Source organism: Pyrgilauda ruficollis, unplaced genomic scaffold, assembly GCF_017590135.1.
Source record: "Pyrgilauda ruficollis isolate IOZ18807 unplaced genomic scaffold, ASM1759013v1 scaffold183, whole genome shotgun sequence".
Taxonomy (NCBI): domain Eukaryota; kingdom Metazoa; phylum Chordata; class Aves; order Passeriformes; family Passeridae; genus Pyrgilauda; species Pyrgilauda ruficollis.
In genome coordinates this window covers 19,794-32,908 of record NW_024517318.1, presented here as the reverse complement: position 1 = coordinate 32,908, position 13,115 = coordinate 19,794, and the positions used below count along the sequence as shown (strand labels likewise).

Genomic DNA, 13,115 nt, shown 5'->3' with positions numbered 1-13,115 from the left:
GGAGAAGTTCTTGTGGTGTTGGGTAAGGCGGCGGGAGATTGTCTAACTCTGCCACCCCCAGTGGATCATCCATTATCTTCCCCATTTCCTTTTTGAATGCCCATACATCCCCAGGGTTTATCGGCACGTTAACATATCCGATGACTCCCGGAGCTCTTGGAACCTCCCTTAGCGGAAAAAGACCTTGTTGACCATCCTTGTCCTCACTATCATCAAAGGTTACCTTCCGAGTCCGCTGTCTTGTCCTACTAGCAGGCGGAGATCCGTTCCCACCCGTGGAAACAGCGCACCTTGTGTTTTCTACTTGTTATGAGGGAGGAGGGGGCGGGGACGGCTCTTGTGAATGTTGCACCACTGAAGCCGATCCTTGTACAGCCGATCCTTCTCTTGGCGGTGCTTGGGGTAATACGGGTTGGTGCGCAGGATTTACTGGCACGGGGAGAGGGAGAAGTTCTTGTGGTGTTGGGTAAGGCGGCGGGAGATTGTCTAAGGGTTCCCACATCTCACTAGGATTTGTCTGATTTCTGTAGGTTTTAACCAGGAAAAGTCCCGTACTGGCATATTCCCATAGTCAGACATATTCTCTTTCCTCACTGGTTGGCCCCGCCTCCTCAGAAACAAACTCATCCAAGGCTTGGCATGTTTCCTTTTCGAAGGTGGCAAACATAGGCCAGAATAAATATTTCTTAACCTCCGCGTTCGTCCATTTCTCCACGCAATAGTAAATCATTCTTTCCTTCGACCTCCTCCACCTTGTCGGGCTCTCGTCCCAGTGTTCTAACGTCCATCCCAATGGACTGTTCCTAGGTATGTTTGGTAAACAGTACTTTTCTCCTTTTTCTGTCTTACCTTGAGTTTTCCCTAAGATTTTACTCTTTCTTTGTCCCATCTCGCTTGGTTAAACAAATTCCCTTTACATACCTTTTTGTTGTGCTGGATAGACCTAAAAAAATTTTCCTTATTTCCCTGGTGCTCCAAGGGAACGTTTCAATCATGCAGTGAACCGGTCTATGGATTTTTGCCTGTAAATGAGCTCTCGTTCTTACCTTTTCTTCGATCCAAGGGAGTTGCCAATTCCCTAGTGTCAGAGGCCTTTCCTATCCCTTTGTGATCCTGCTCGTGATTGACGCCCTCCCTTTCCCGATTTTCCCGGGTTTTCAGGGTTTTGGTGTGTGTGCAAAATGAGTTTCTCGTCTGCTTCCCCCTTGACCGACCACTTTCCTTGTGGAAGAGTGGAACAGCGATCTTGGGGTCCACACTCACTTCATGACAGTGTCACGTCTCACACACACACCCCCGATCACACCCCACTCAACCATGCGATACTTACGGTCCTTTTTCCCGTGTGGATTTTTTGTGTACGTCGTTTTTATGAGTGAAGAAAATTCTGCGGTCTCCTGCCTGTGGCTCTTTTACACAATGCAGGTTTTGTCACCATGAATTGCAATGAAGTGCACAGATTATTTGTGCTTTGACATACATTGAAATAGTAAAAGGTGCATTCTGTGTATTTAAGAGATTAACAGATTTTATTGTTTTCTAAAGTATTTTACAATACAGAGACCCAAAGCAGTAATTCCTGACAATTTTTGCAACTGTCCTGTGGATGAACAAATATGTTGGTAAGTTTTTGTTGACAGACATATCGATACATCCACTTTCTAAGCTTGCACATTTGGATTCACTGAAAATGATGCCTATATATATCTATACGCTCAAAAATCAAACTACAGAGTTCAAGATTACCAACAGTGTTTTATAGTTACCTCAAAAAAGATTTGTTAACTTCATTACAGTGTAGCTTCCTAACACGGCATATCTACTTACCTGGTACTTAGTTTTAACACAGATCTGCTGTAGTTTTACAACTCAGTTTTCAATGTCACAAGTGCATATTTGACACGATTACAGCTGGCCAAGTTGTAACTGCAAACAAATGTAGATTTTACAGTGTTCTGCTACAATAATCCATGTTTGGACTAAAGCTAGTTTATACTTTGACTCATTAATTTATCCACAAATACTGATTTTGAGTATATTAGTGTATTTACTGTACTTCTGAAAAATTTTATCACAGAATACTTTGTTTATGGTACAGTAATGAATATGGCAGGAAAGCAGATTTAAATATACCTATAATTTAAACTCTTAAAATAGTCTAAATCTTATTGACACCAAAAGGCTTGATAACTAATAACCATGCTCTTCATATTTTGGAATATCAAATTATATGTACATATACACAACATAGATAGGCTATTAATAAAAGCATTTAGTCTATTTTACAGTCTTCTCTGTTCACGATAATCAGCCTTCACAGATTTAACATTTCAAATCACCCAAAAATCGTTAGCAGTTAAAAGGAGATTTTTTTTTCCCCCCTGCAAACATGTGCTGGAAATAGCCACTCTTCTGGGGCTTATGCATAATTTATATTTCTTTTGAATGCTACTTAAGATCTAGATGAAAATCTCGTGGTTCAAGTGTCAACCCACATAAAGAGCATTTGCAATAGAATCCCAACCCATGACACCTGCAGATATCTCTGCTACAAATAAACTCCTGTAACAGATATTTATTAAATACAGTATTTTGTTTTACAACTCCATTTACAACTTCAAGCCATGCTGACCACACAAAAAGGTTACTACAACATAGAAAGAACTTTCATTCAGTCAAGTGGTAACTAAATCTATGACATAATTTAAGTATTAATTGATAAAGCATACAAAAAGGTGCTTAACTACATACCATTTAAATAAAAAAATACTGCATCTTTCAGACATTGATAAGAACAAATAAAAAATTAACTATAATAATCTTTAAAATTCAAGTTGCAAGTTACTGAAAGTCACTTAAAATAACTGATTAAACAATAGTGAGCATAAGCCACATACCTGGGGTAGGATGAGGCATAAGCAGAGAAAATGCAAAAATGTTTAGAATCCACAATAACAGACCATGTGGGAAGAAAAAGTTTAAAAAGTATTTTTCCTATCATACTATTTTTTCAACCTTACTCCTTTCCTTTGCATTGTGTACAAGTTGTGAGAACAATGTCAAGCTTTTGTCTTTCATTCAGCCTTATTTGGGTATCAAACTCTCACCTTTTCATTAAAATATATACACTCTATACATCCATTCAGTTTCCTCTCACTTCACCTAAATACACTGTACAGGCCTACAGAGCTCTTGTGACACTTCTGTGTTTATTTTGTCCTTTGTCACTGGATTGGTTCCACATAGTTTGCTGGGTATAAACCAACTTGTCCATTGTCCAAGCGTCCTTTGCACCAGCCCTGCTCATCCTCATTCTCCATTTTGGTTAACTCATCCCCTGAAGAAAAAGAACATTTTCCCCAAATTAGTGCAAGTCAAATAAATGTTTCATTAGGCTTATTGTCTTAAGGCTTTAAGGGAAACATGGAAGAAAATGCTACAAAGATTAAATAACTCAAAATTTGCTTGCTAACTTCCAGACTACCCATTCAGACATTCATGAACTATAAGATAACTTCATTTTGACTGCAATGCACATCTGATATTCCACATCCTCAGGGAATACTTTGACTTTTGAGAGCCTGCAGACTCCAAGATGCTCCATAGGAGCAAAGGAAGCTCCACCTCAGCCAGGCAAAAAAGGCCTCATTGAGTAACAATTATTTCCTCCTGTGCAACTAATTTGTGTCAAATGTTTTCCCTAGATAAAACTGATGTGTGTTTTTTCTTAGCAATAGGAAAGAGATGATGAAGATATTAATCTTATTCATCTGCATCTTATTACAGTCCCAAATAGTAGAGTGCCTTGGTGTCATTTAGGAGAATATAAACTAGCCTAAGGACTATAAATTCTTTGGTAGAAATGGACAAACTTCATATTAAATCTTCTCAAGATACTTATCTTTATAGCTTTTCTCTTCGATAAAAAGGTTACAGTTTCATCTCTTCTAGTTTTTATCAGAAAACTACTAAATACTCATCGTGAACAAATGTTTGGCACTTCAGACTCTACTTGGTTTAGGAAATATGTTAAAACTTTTCCACTTTTTCTAGTGTTGCAGAATGGGAGTGTACAATTTCAAACGTTCCATGAAGTGTGTGTAAATAAAGAGTGGAAACAAAGAGTACCCAAAATTCACATTTCAATGACTGTATGCCCTAACAAATGCATTTGTATCAAAGTTTGGGCTTGGAAACTCGGTGATCCTGGAGGTCTAAGAAAATATTAACACTTTTAAGTGTCATCTGCACAGCAGTTACAATGAAACCACTGTGATGATAAAACCAGAACACACAATAACATACTCTGACAACATTGCAGGGACAACCTTTACTGTCGCTATTCTTAGCCACTGAGGGATACAATACAAATATTGAAAATAATTATGTCCCATCCTCTTACATGCTTATAAAACCTCTCATAGGATATGAATAAAATTATTCTTGCTCTTTGGAAGCCTCCCACAGCTGTTTGCCAAGAGAAAAAACAAAACAAAACAAAAAGCACCAGATGTAAAGGTACTCCACTAAAAAAATTAGTTTCAAGTATTAAAGTACATTTAATGGACACTGTGCAGAGCACATATTCTGTAATATGTATTTAGAAGCATTTTGTAGGTGAATTCTTTGAATACCCATGGAAATCCTATCTGAGAATAGCCATGTACATTTGAACAAGTCGTTAAGATGTATTAATCCTCTGCTGACAGCTGCTTAGGAGCCTAGGGATATCTACAGAGGAACACAAGATTGAGTACATTTCAAATTGGCTCCCACCTGACCTAGTGAGTTCTTTTCCTTAGTTTTTTGTATGTTCAATGTAAAGCTAGTCACACTAACACTTCTGCCTAATAACTAAGTAGCCATCCTATTAATTCAGCATCTCTAAGGGGATTCACAGTCTAGCACATCATCCCTTTCCCACAATTGTATCAATTACATAATTTGGTGTTGTAATATTTTTTAATGCTCTTCCTTCTAAGTACTGAAGTCATTTTAAGTGAAGTCTGCAAATACCTCACAGTTCATACCTCCTCTGCTTTACTTCTACAGACCTCACACACTGAGAGCCACTTGGTTCAGTGGTTTAATGCAAGTGACACAGCTGGTACTCCAGCACACAACACCTAACTTTGTATTTAACCATTACATCTGTGTATATAAAACACTGCATAGTTTTGCCAAGGAAAGACTCATTACTGTAAACCCTTGCTGCTTCACAGGTACCAGAGATATATTTCAAGAGGATTAGCATGCTTCCATCCCCTGCTGAGAAAATGGAGCAGGTAAAGTCTGTAGAATGAAAAATAACTTTTGGCTTGTGTGCCAAAAAAGTACCAGATGTTTTGTTACTACTGTACTTCTGTCAGGCCACAATTTAGCAAAGTTCACGGACAAATAACCCATTCCTCCACTCTGGAAGCCTACAATACCTGTCTGCAAAGAAGAAAGGTCAGATGTTCAGTGGTTTCACTAATAAAAAAGGAAGGAGGTAAGTTTAAGGCACGGCACCACCACCTGAGCTGGGGGGTGTTTTGGTTCAGAAAGCACAAACTGCATTTAGAATATGACCAGGGGACACACTGTTCTGAGCACCCCCCTTCATCAGCAGAACAGACATCCTGCAATTCCCTGATTAGCTACAACATGGACTGCTTTCCTAACTTTTAGCCCTAACATCCACCTAAGAACCATAGCAGGTGGTAGAGAAATAGCACTAACCTTAACTAACCCCAGCTGAAAGGGAGGCAGACAAAAGCTTTCTGGAATTTCTTTTCAACACTTGAATCCTGTTTTTCTACTACAATTAATCTGTTTATTACAGAGATGGGAGATAAATGACAAGCAAATAGGAAAAGAGACAAAGAGTGTCTATCTCTGTCATTAGCACAAAGTGAAGTTCTGTTTGCTTTTGCTAAACTACTTCTGCAATCTTGTTCTTGAATTCCTGGTTGGAAAATGTCTCCTGCAATTCTGGGCAAGACAGCTGAACAGTTGGCTTGAAAGTCATGAACAGGGGTAGATTTCAACTGGAGGCAGCAGCACCTGTGGTGTGCAGCCATTGCACCCTGATGTCACCTTCCTGTGTGTGGAAACAGTGTGTGATGGGTCTCCCCCATCAGTTGCATCTATTTTCTTCTCTCAACTCCTGTAACAGTGAGGGAAAAAAGGGTTTAGGGCTCAAGGGAGATACAACACCTTAAGAACGAAGAGGTGTACTAAATGTACCCTAATACAACACAAGACTGAAAAAACCCAGGTAAAGACAATTCCTGTGCTTAACATACACTGAAGAGGGGTGAAAAGCAACAGTTTAAAAAGTATCTGTCCATGGCTAAATTTTTAACTCTAAAAAGTTGGCAGTGCAGAAAGTTGGATGCCAACAACTGGAAGTTTTCCATTTAAACAGAGAAGGTATCAGTTGACTTAATGCAGTTTCAAGAATACCTGCCGTAGTATTTTCCTTTAAAAAACAACTCTGTAGGGTTGGCATTTCCAGACAGCTAAAAGCAGCAGCTGTTACTGTCACCAAGGAAGAAAAGGGAGAGAGAGGATTTTCAGTTCTGCAGGTAATTTTGTTTCACTTAAGATAGTAAGAAAAGAGTATCTCAGAGGCAACCCAACACATTTCAAAGAGCTTAGGAGTTAGTGCTGCCAACAGGGGAAACCAAAAAGCACTCTTAAGAGGGATGATGGTTAGATAGGATCCTGCATGTGGAATTGTACATCCAGAGAAACAGGTAACTTCAGAAAATAAAAGGTGAAGGGAGAAAAAAATCCCCTGCCTTTCTCCTTTTCGATAACTATTTTAAAGTGAACATTGCAAACTCACCAGCCTTAAAGCTGAGCTCGTCTTGCTCCTGGCCCTCGTAGTCATAAAGTGCACGTACTCTCACCTCCATGGCAGGAGGGGTGTCTTCATCAAAGGGATTGGTGTCTCCATTTGCATCAGTGGAGGAGAAGGGGTTGTTGGACTCTTCATCAGACCAATCAGTAGGGTAGCTTTGGTTTTTCTCATAGCTGCTAACACTGAAAATCAATTTTGAAATTATTATTTTCCGCTTTTAAAATAGGAGACTAGAAATACCACTAAGATACCCCTAAATATGCTTAAACTCCACTCTAAGGCCCAGCTTTGAAACTTTCTGGTATCTTCTCATCTATCTTTAACTGACAATACCTCATTAAAAAAGAAAAACATTCTTGCAAAGCATTCAAAAAGTTAGAAAAAGGCAAAACCAACACACGTCAATCTCCCCACAGACTCAAAGGACTTCTCTCACAAAAAATCCACATAATCCATGGGATTATTTACTCTGGAAGAGGTAAAAGGGATGCCACAGTCGATGAGAGGGATTATCTGCTTTAGGTAAGACATTTAAATTGTTTTGCAGAACCTTCCTCCCAAACCACTATGCACCTCTATGGTAGCTTCCAACAATTTTTCTATATTGCAATCCACCAATAAAAAACTTCATTATACTGCAACAACTTGATAATTTAAAGGGAAGTTCACTGCTTAGCATGCACATGCCAGTTAAGAGAGTGGAATATCCCTAGAGTGTACACTGAAGCAACAGGCAGCTGCTTGAGAAGGTCCTAAACAAAAAAAGAAAGCATATTAAAAGCAGATTTATTCAGTGAGAAGACACAGAGCAATAAAGCTCCAGAAGCAGTTTCACTAGAAAAACACATCAGTTTTAATATTTTATAGGACTGAGAAAGGGAGGGAAAAAAGCAACAGCAGTTCTGTTAGCAACTGCCAATAACCACAGTAGATTGAAACCAAAGATCAAGCAACAGATATGGCATCTGTTAGGAAAGACAAGTTAGGTTACAGTGTTGCTTACACAACTGCTTAAACACACTTCATGCACTGACCAGCATAGTGTTATAGAAACCGAAAATAGAAAACCCTGGATAGAGAAAGTGCAAATGTGAAAACAATTAAAAAACAACATTTCACCAACTTTTTGATCTTATTGTCCTCCTTTTCACTGACAGTACTCCCAGTATCTTCTTCATCTTCAAAGGGATTGTAACTTGATTGTACTGACTGCACTGTGTTACTCTGGACACTAAGACTGCTAATTTGGAAAAGAAAAAGCATTATGGTGACCCTATCTGTATAAGAGAACACTGTCACTGGTGTCCCACTAAGCAGTTGCTTAGCAGACCCCTCCTTCAGTCAAAAAAATTTAAATAAACAGCTAAACAAAACCAAAACATCTATCAAATGCAGCATAAGACTCAAGAAAGCTTGGAAAAGTCTCACATACAGAGCATTCCTCCACAATCAGAATATCCTTTGTGGACCACAATTTCTTTTTTTCCTACTGCCTGCAATAAAACGCAATGCAATTTTTCTGGCCAGCTTCATTCCTTTTTAAAGCAGTTGATGTTAACAGTTTTGTATTATTCACATCCATCACACATTTCTAGAGATGGGAAGGTAGGAAGAGACCACCAGATCAAGTACAGAAAGTTCAGTTTCTCATGAAGCTTGCTTTCTTTCAGCTCCCAATGGAAAGAGAGCTATAAAATGAAGAACAATTCTCCAATTAATTTGTGACATACAGAGACATCACTAAAAATGCTTGCATTTTTAATAATGATAATTATAATTTGATTGGACAGTGACTTTTTGATCCCATAGAGCTTAGTGCATTTGAAGGCAACAATCTTTTCCAGTTAGTGTTTATAGGCACAGAAAAAGCTACCTGCTATGTTTGTTAGGCTGTGAAACTTGGTCTCCTGTCTGATTGATGCCAGTCAGAGTCACTCCATCAGAAGCCTTCTTCTTTTCTCTTCTACTGAGAGTGCGATTCAGGTCTGCAGACCACTCCTACCAATGAATGCAAAATGTGATTGAGAAATTAAATTGAACAAGTAATTTCACATTTAATTTTCAGACTGACTTATGGAACATACATCTGTATATACAACACTATCAATAATTACTAAAGACTCCAAACATTTCATTTACAATTCTCATCTAGTTCCTACTCCAGCAATGCAAACAGGTGTCTGTGCCACTCACAAAATCCCAAAGTTACCTGCACTTCCCTCTTTAGTATTCTGAACCCCTTGAAAAGACTTAAAATACCAGACATGTGGCACACAACTGGAGCAATCAAAAGAGCTGGCCAGTACAGATATTTAAAAGATGTACTGTGAGGGCTCATAGTTTCAAATAATGCCAAGACATCTGGCTTTAAAAGGTAACTCTAACATTCCATTAAAAAAGCCATTATAAGACAGGGCTTACTTCTCTAGAAGCACTCTCAGATGACTTAGAAAGAAGAAGCTAATTTAAATCTGTGCCTAAGATTTAAGCCCTTAAGTTACTTCACTCTGGATTTAGTGAAATTCATTGTCCTAAAAAGCCATCTATAAGAGTTAAGGCTCAAATCAACACAAATATTGACAAGACTAATGATGCCACTTGTAGACCCTTCTTGATATTTTGAACTATTCAGAGGCAGATGGGACAGGCATGGTGAGACCTAAACACAGCTCCTGCACCAACTCGAAGTTAAGCTTTGATATCCTGTTATACTACATACACTATACTGATACAAAGCAGGAACCAACAGAAAATAAAGTGGATGCAAGCAAATATCCTATGCTGAGACATGTTTCCTCTCAGAAGTCTTAAAAGTAAAAAAAAGTCAGGAGAGAGTTTGCTATACAAAAGATGGCATTTGACATAAGTATTTTTTATCAGGAAATGGAAGTTTTCAGAGTTCCTATTACTCCTATGTCAGTCCAGTGCATTTCACACAGTTCTTCAAATACTTCATTATTTTAACTTTGTAAAATAGATATTGGATTTCTGAGTTACCACAGTTAAAAGACCACTGACCTATGCATATTTGCAGTTTACAATGCAATTTCATAGTCATTTGATCATGACTTTTTTACTTACATCATCCTTGTAGCATGTAAATGAGAAAAAACTTGATTAGGAAAAACAGTAACAGGTGCATTTAATTTGCTAATTATAATGTTTAAGAAAAAGGATAGTAATTTCCCCACACAGAAGTAACTGCACATCAGTGTTTCAGGCAAAGAAATGCTACAGTACAGTTATGAATTTTCTTCCTCAAACCTGTAATTTAAAGTTACTTGGTATTTTCAAAACAAGTGCTATTTTCCTTTATGGTTAATAAGGGAACACTGAAACACTCCAGAGTTTATGCTTCCACTTAATTAATTTAATCTCTAGAACTTATTTCAACTAAACCCATGTTTCTGGTCCAACTCATTCCACTTCTAGCTATCACACATGAGTAGTATGATCTGCACTAACACATTTCTGTATGTATTTCTTGTAGGCTATGGTATCAGAACACTACTTAGAAAAACTCCTTTCTTTTGAAAATGGCATCCAGCAATAAAATGACTAACTGGGTAAAGGTGGAGCTCTTTTTTATATAGAGAAGTATTGAATTTTAAGTATCAAATTTCAAATTTTGAACTGTTCAGTTCAGACTTTTTTAGAGTCTTTGCAGCATACGCTACAATTACCTGCTAACAGCAAGGAAATTCAAACTGAAGTCTCCCACCAAAGGGGAGAAGTAAAACATAAAGGATAACATATGCAGGTGTCAGAGATGTATCAACTAAACAAGGGCTAACAACTTCAGTAATGACTTAAGCTTAGAAAAAGGCACTGTAGTTTTCTGGTTTACCCATTTTCTGTTTAAAGACATGCTCAACATAACCACCTCTAAAAGTTGTGGTCCAGTGAAAAATGAGATAAGAAAACACTATGACTTGCAAAACAAAAAGATTCAGTGCTGGGAGCTTAAATTTCAGAAGTACACCAGAAAGAAATATTACAAAAAGTAAAGAGGAAAAACTAGACAAAACAATTCTGTCGTTTAAGTACTGTGACCTTACCTCAAACTGAGGCCAATTCATCGACATCCCTGGACCTTGATTAGCTCTGAACCACCGCAGGTCTTCAACAGCATCTGCTGTTTTGATATTCTGTTCCAGCTCACGGTAGATATTTTTGTAACTGAAAAACAAATTTGTCTTCTAATTCAGTATCACATTTAGAATCATGGCAAATCCCTAAGCAGTTTTTTAAAAAAATATTTTAAATTTCCCAATAGTATTGAAAAAACTTATAGCAAGATAGACTTTTAAAAACTGACAGACCTGTTAAGTGCCTGTAAAGAGGGAAGAGTAGTCCAATTAGTAAATTAGCTCAAAGTTCATCACACCATAAAATCTTTGTTTACCAGATTTTAAAACTATGACTCTTGTGTAATTTAATTGGCTGTCATTAAAAAAATATATATACATAGGACTGTATTTAAACAACTGAACTGCAGTCTTGGAAGTTTCTTGAATTTCAAAGCTTATCTACAAGGCAGTAGAAACTGGTTTTGTGCTAAGTCCACAGGACTCTGTGAAAACTTCTTTTTTAATCCAGTGAGGATTGTAAGCAATTATAAAAATAAAACCCCCAAACTTGAAGCAGAGGTAAATGGGTTAAACATTTTCCTATACAGGTATAGTATCTGCTAACTGCTTTTACAGGTTTGGGCACTGTCTGATTTTACTAACTACACTATTTGTATCAAACACTGTGAAAAAGAACCTACTACTTTTTCTTATCTTTTCTCTAGTTGTTTTTCATTAACAGAAGTCATGTTGCAGACACAGCTCTGATCCTAGACCATGCACATGGCAATGTGCATGAGAATACATTTATATTAAAGCCACCAATATGGTGCAATATGGAACTCAGAGTTTAAGAAAGTCTCAACACAACAGTCACAAGGCTTAAAATAAGAGACACAGAACTGCTATTATATTATTTTATATATAGTTAAGCTGCTATTATACTCAAGGTAGAGTATTTGTGAAAATCCTTCCAGACCAAATCACACAAAATTTAGAATTCGAATTCATTAGTGCTACATTGTCAAGGAGTCAAACTTTCTCAAAATACACTTCCACATTTCGCAATTTCTATACAATACTTGACTGCTTTAACATATACACAGTATGGGTTTTTTCCTACATCACCAGTCATTTCAATGTATTTAAGCAATAGAGAGGCATGTATTTTGAGAAAGGGAATACATCATTACCAGCCATCAGTTAAATCAGCAATAAACTTTAGGTCTACATCTCTAGAAAACATGGCAGGTTATCTTTTGGACTGTGCTCTTTAGCACCATTACAGTTAAAAATCAAACTTTGTTTTCATGAGTAATTCTACGTCTTTTATCTCTGTACTAAAGAGGCAAAGATAAGGAAACAGATCAACAGTTACAGCTGCTTTTTCCCTGGTTTTACCCTAATAGTTCTGTTCTTTGTTTTGACGCTTACTATGACGACTCCTGGAATTCTAAGTATCTTAAATAGGAAATCATTACCTCTCCACTTGGTAATTTTCTGTGGTCTTCCCCCAGCCTTGTCCACTTAGTCAACTATTTCTCATTTATTTCTGATTTGTAGTTTCATTTAACCTGATGAAACTGAATCAAATGGGCAGCAATTCTACCATCTCTCCACTCTGACAGTATCTCCCACAGCAGTTCCATAAGAACTTTGAAGGCACCCAAAACGGTAATGATGCCAAAATAATTGGTTTTGCCCCTACCTATTGCTTGCTCTGTTTTTGTTCTTGCCGCTGTGCCACGCCCTTTCCTCATGCCGGCATTAGCATTTGTATGACAGTATAGCAAGCCAGTTGGGACACTACTCAGGTTAAAATCAGTTCTTCCTTTTCTCCTTGCACTTGAAGTGCTAAGCAGAGTGCACATGACCTCTGCTGTTAGAAGTGGGATGTAAAATACTGCCATAGTTACAGCACTCACGGCAAGTGTTCCTGTGTCTGGAGCTCCCTAGCAAATACAGTGAGGGCTTTCTTGGAATACAGTGAAGGCTCAGGCAGAAAGAACAAAATACAAGACATGCTTGATACATATGACAGTTTAAAGAACAGACTTTGAAATTAAGGTGGACAAGAGTTCAGTAGTGGTTAACCTATGGATCTTAAATTCATCTCCAGATCAAGGTAATTTCATTACTGAGCTCTAATATTTTAACAATAAATGTATTGACTACAAATTTCATGCTGTCTTACACTA

The 13,115-nt window shown here is 37.7% G+C and overlaps 1 protein-coding gene across 4 annotated transcripts in view; it reads right to left on the bottom strand.

Moving 5' to 3' along the window:
* Positions 1 to 1,510: 1,510 nt before the first annotated feature.
* Positions 1,511 to 13,115, bottom strand: part of PACSIN2 (protein kinase C and casein kinase substrate in neurons 2) — a 30,732-nt gene continuing 19,127 nt past the window's right edge. For 3 of the 4 annotated variants that reach the window (XM_041464753.1, XM_041464750.1, XM_041464751.1), the window contains exons 7-11: positions 10,906 to 11,026; positions 8,721 to 8,845; positions 7,971 to 8,087; positions 6,833 to 7,029; positions 1,511 to 3,337 (exon numbers count right to left, since the gene is read on the bottom strand). In XM_041464753.1, coding sequence (XP_041320687.1) covers positions 3,225 to 3,337; positions 6,833 to 7,029; positions 7,971 to 8,087; positions 8,721 to 8,845; positions 10,906 to 11,026 — 673 coding nt within the window. In that variant the 3' untranslated portion in view covers positions 1,511 to 3,224. The remainder of the gene's footprint in view (positions 3,338 to 6,832; positions 7,030 to 7,970; positions 8,088 to 8,720; positions 8,846 to 10,905; positions 11,027 to 13,115) is intronic. The other variant, XM_041464754.1, reaches the window with a different exon arrangement.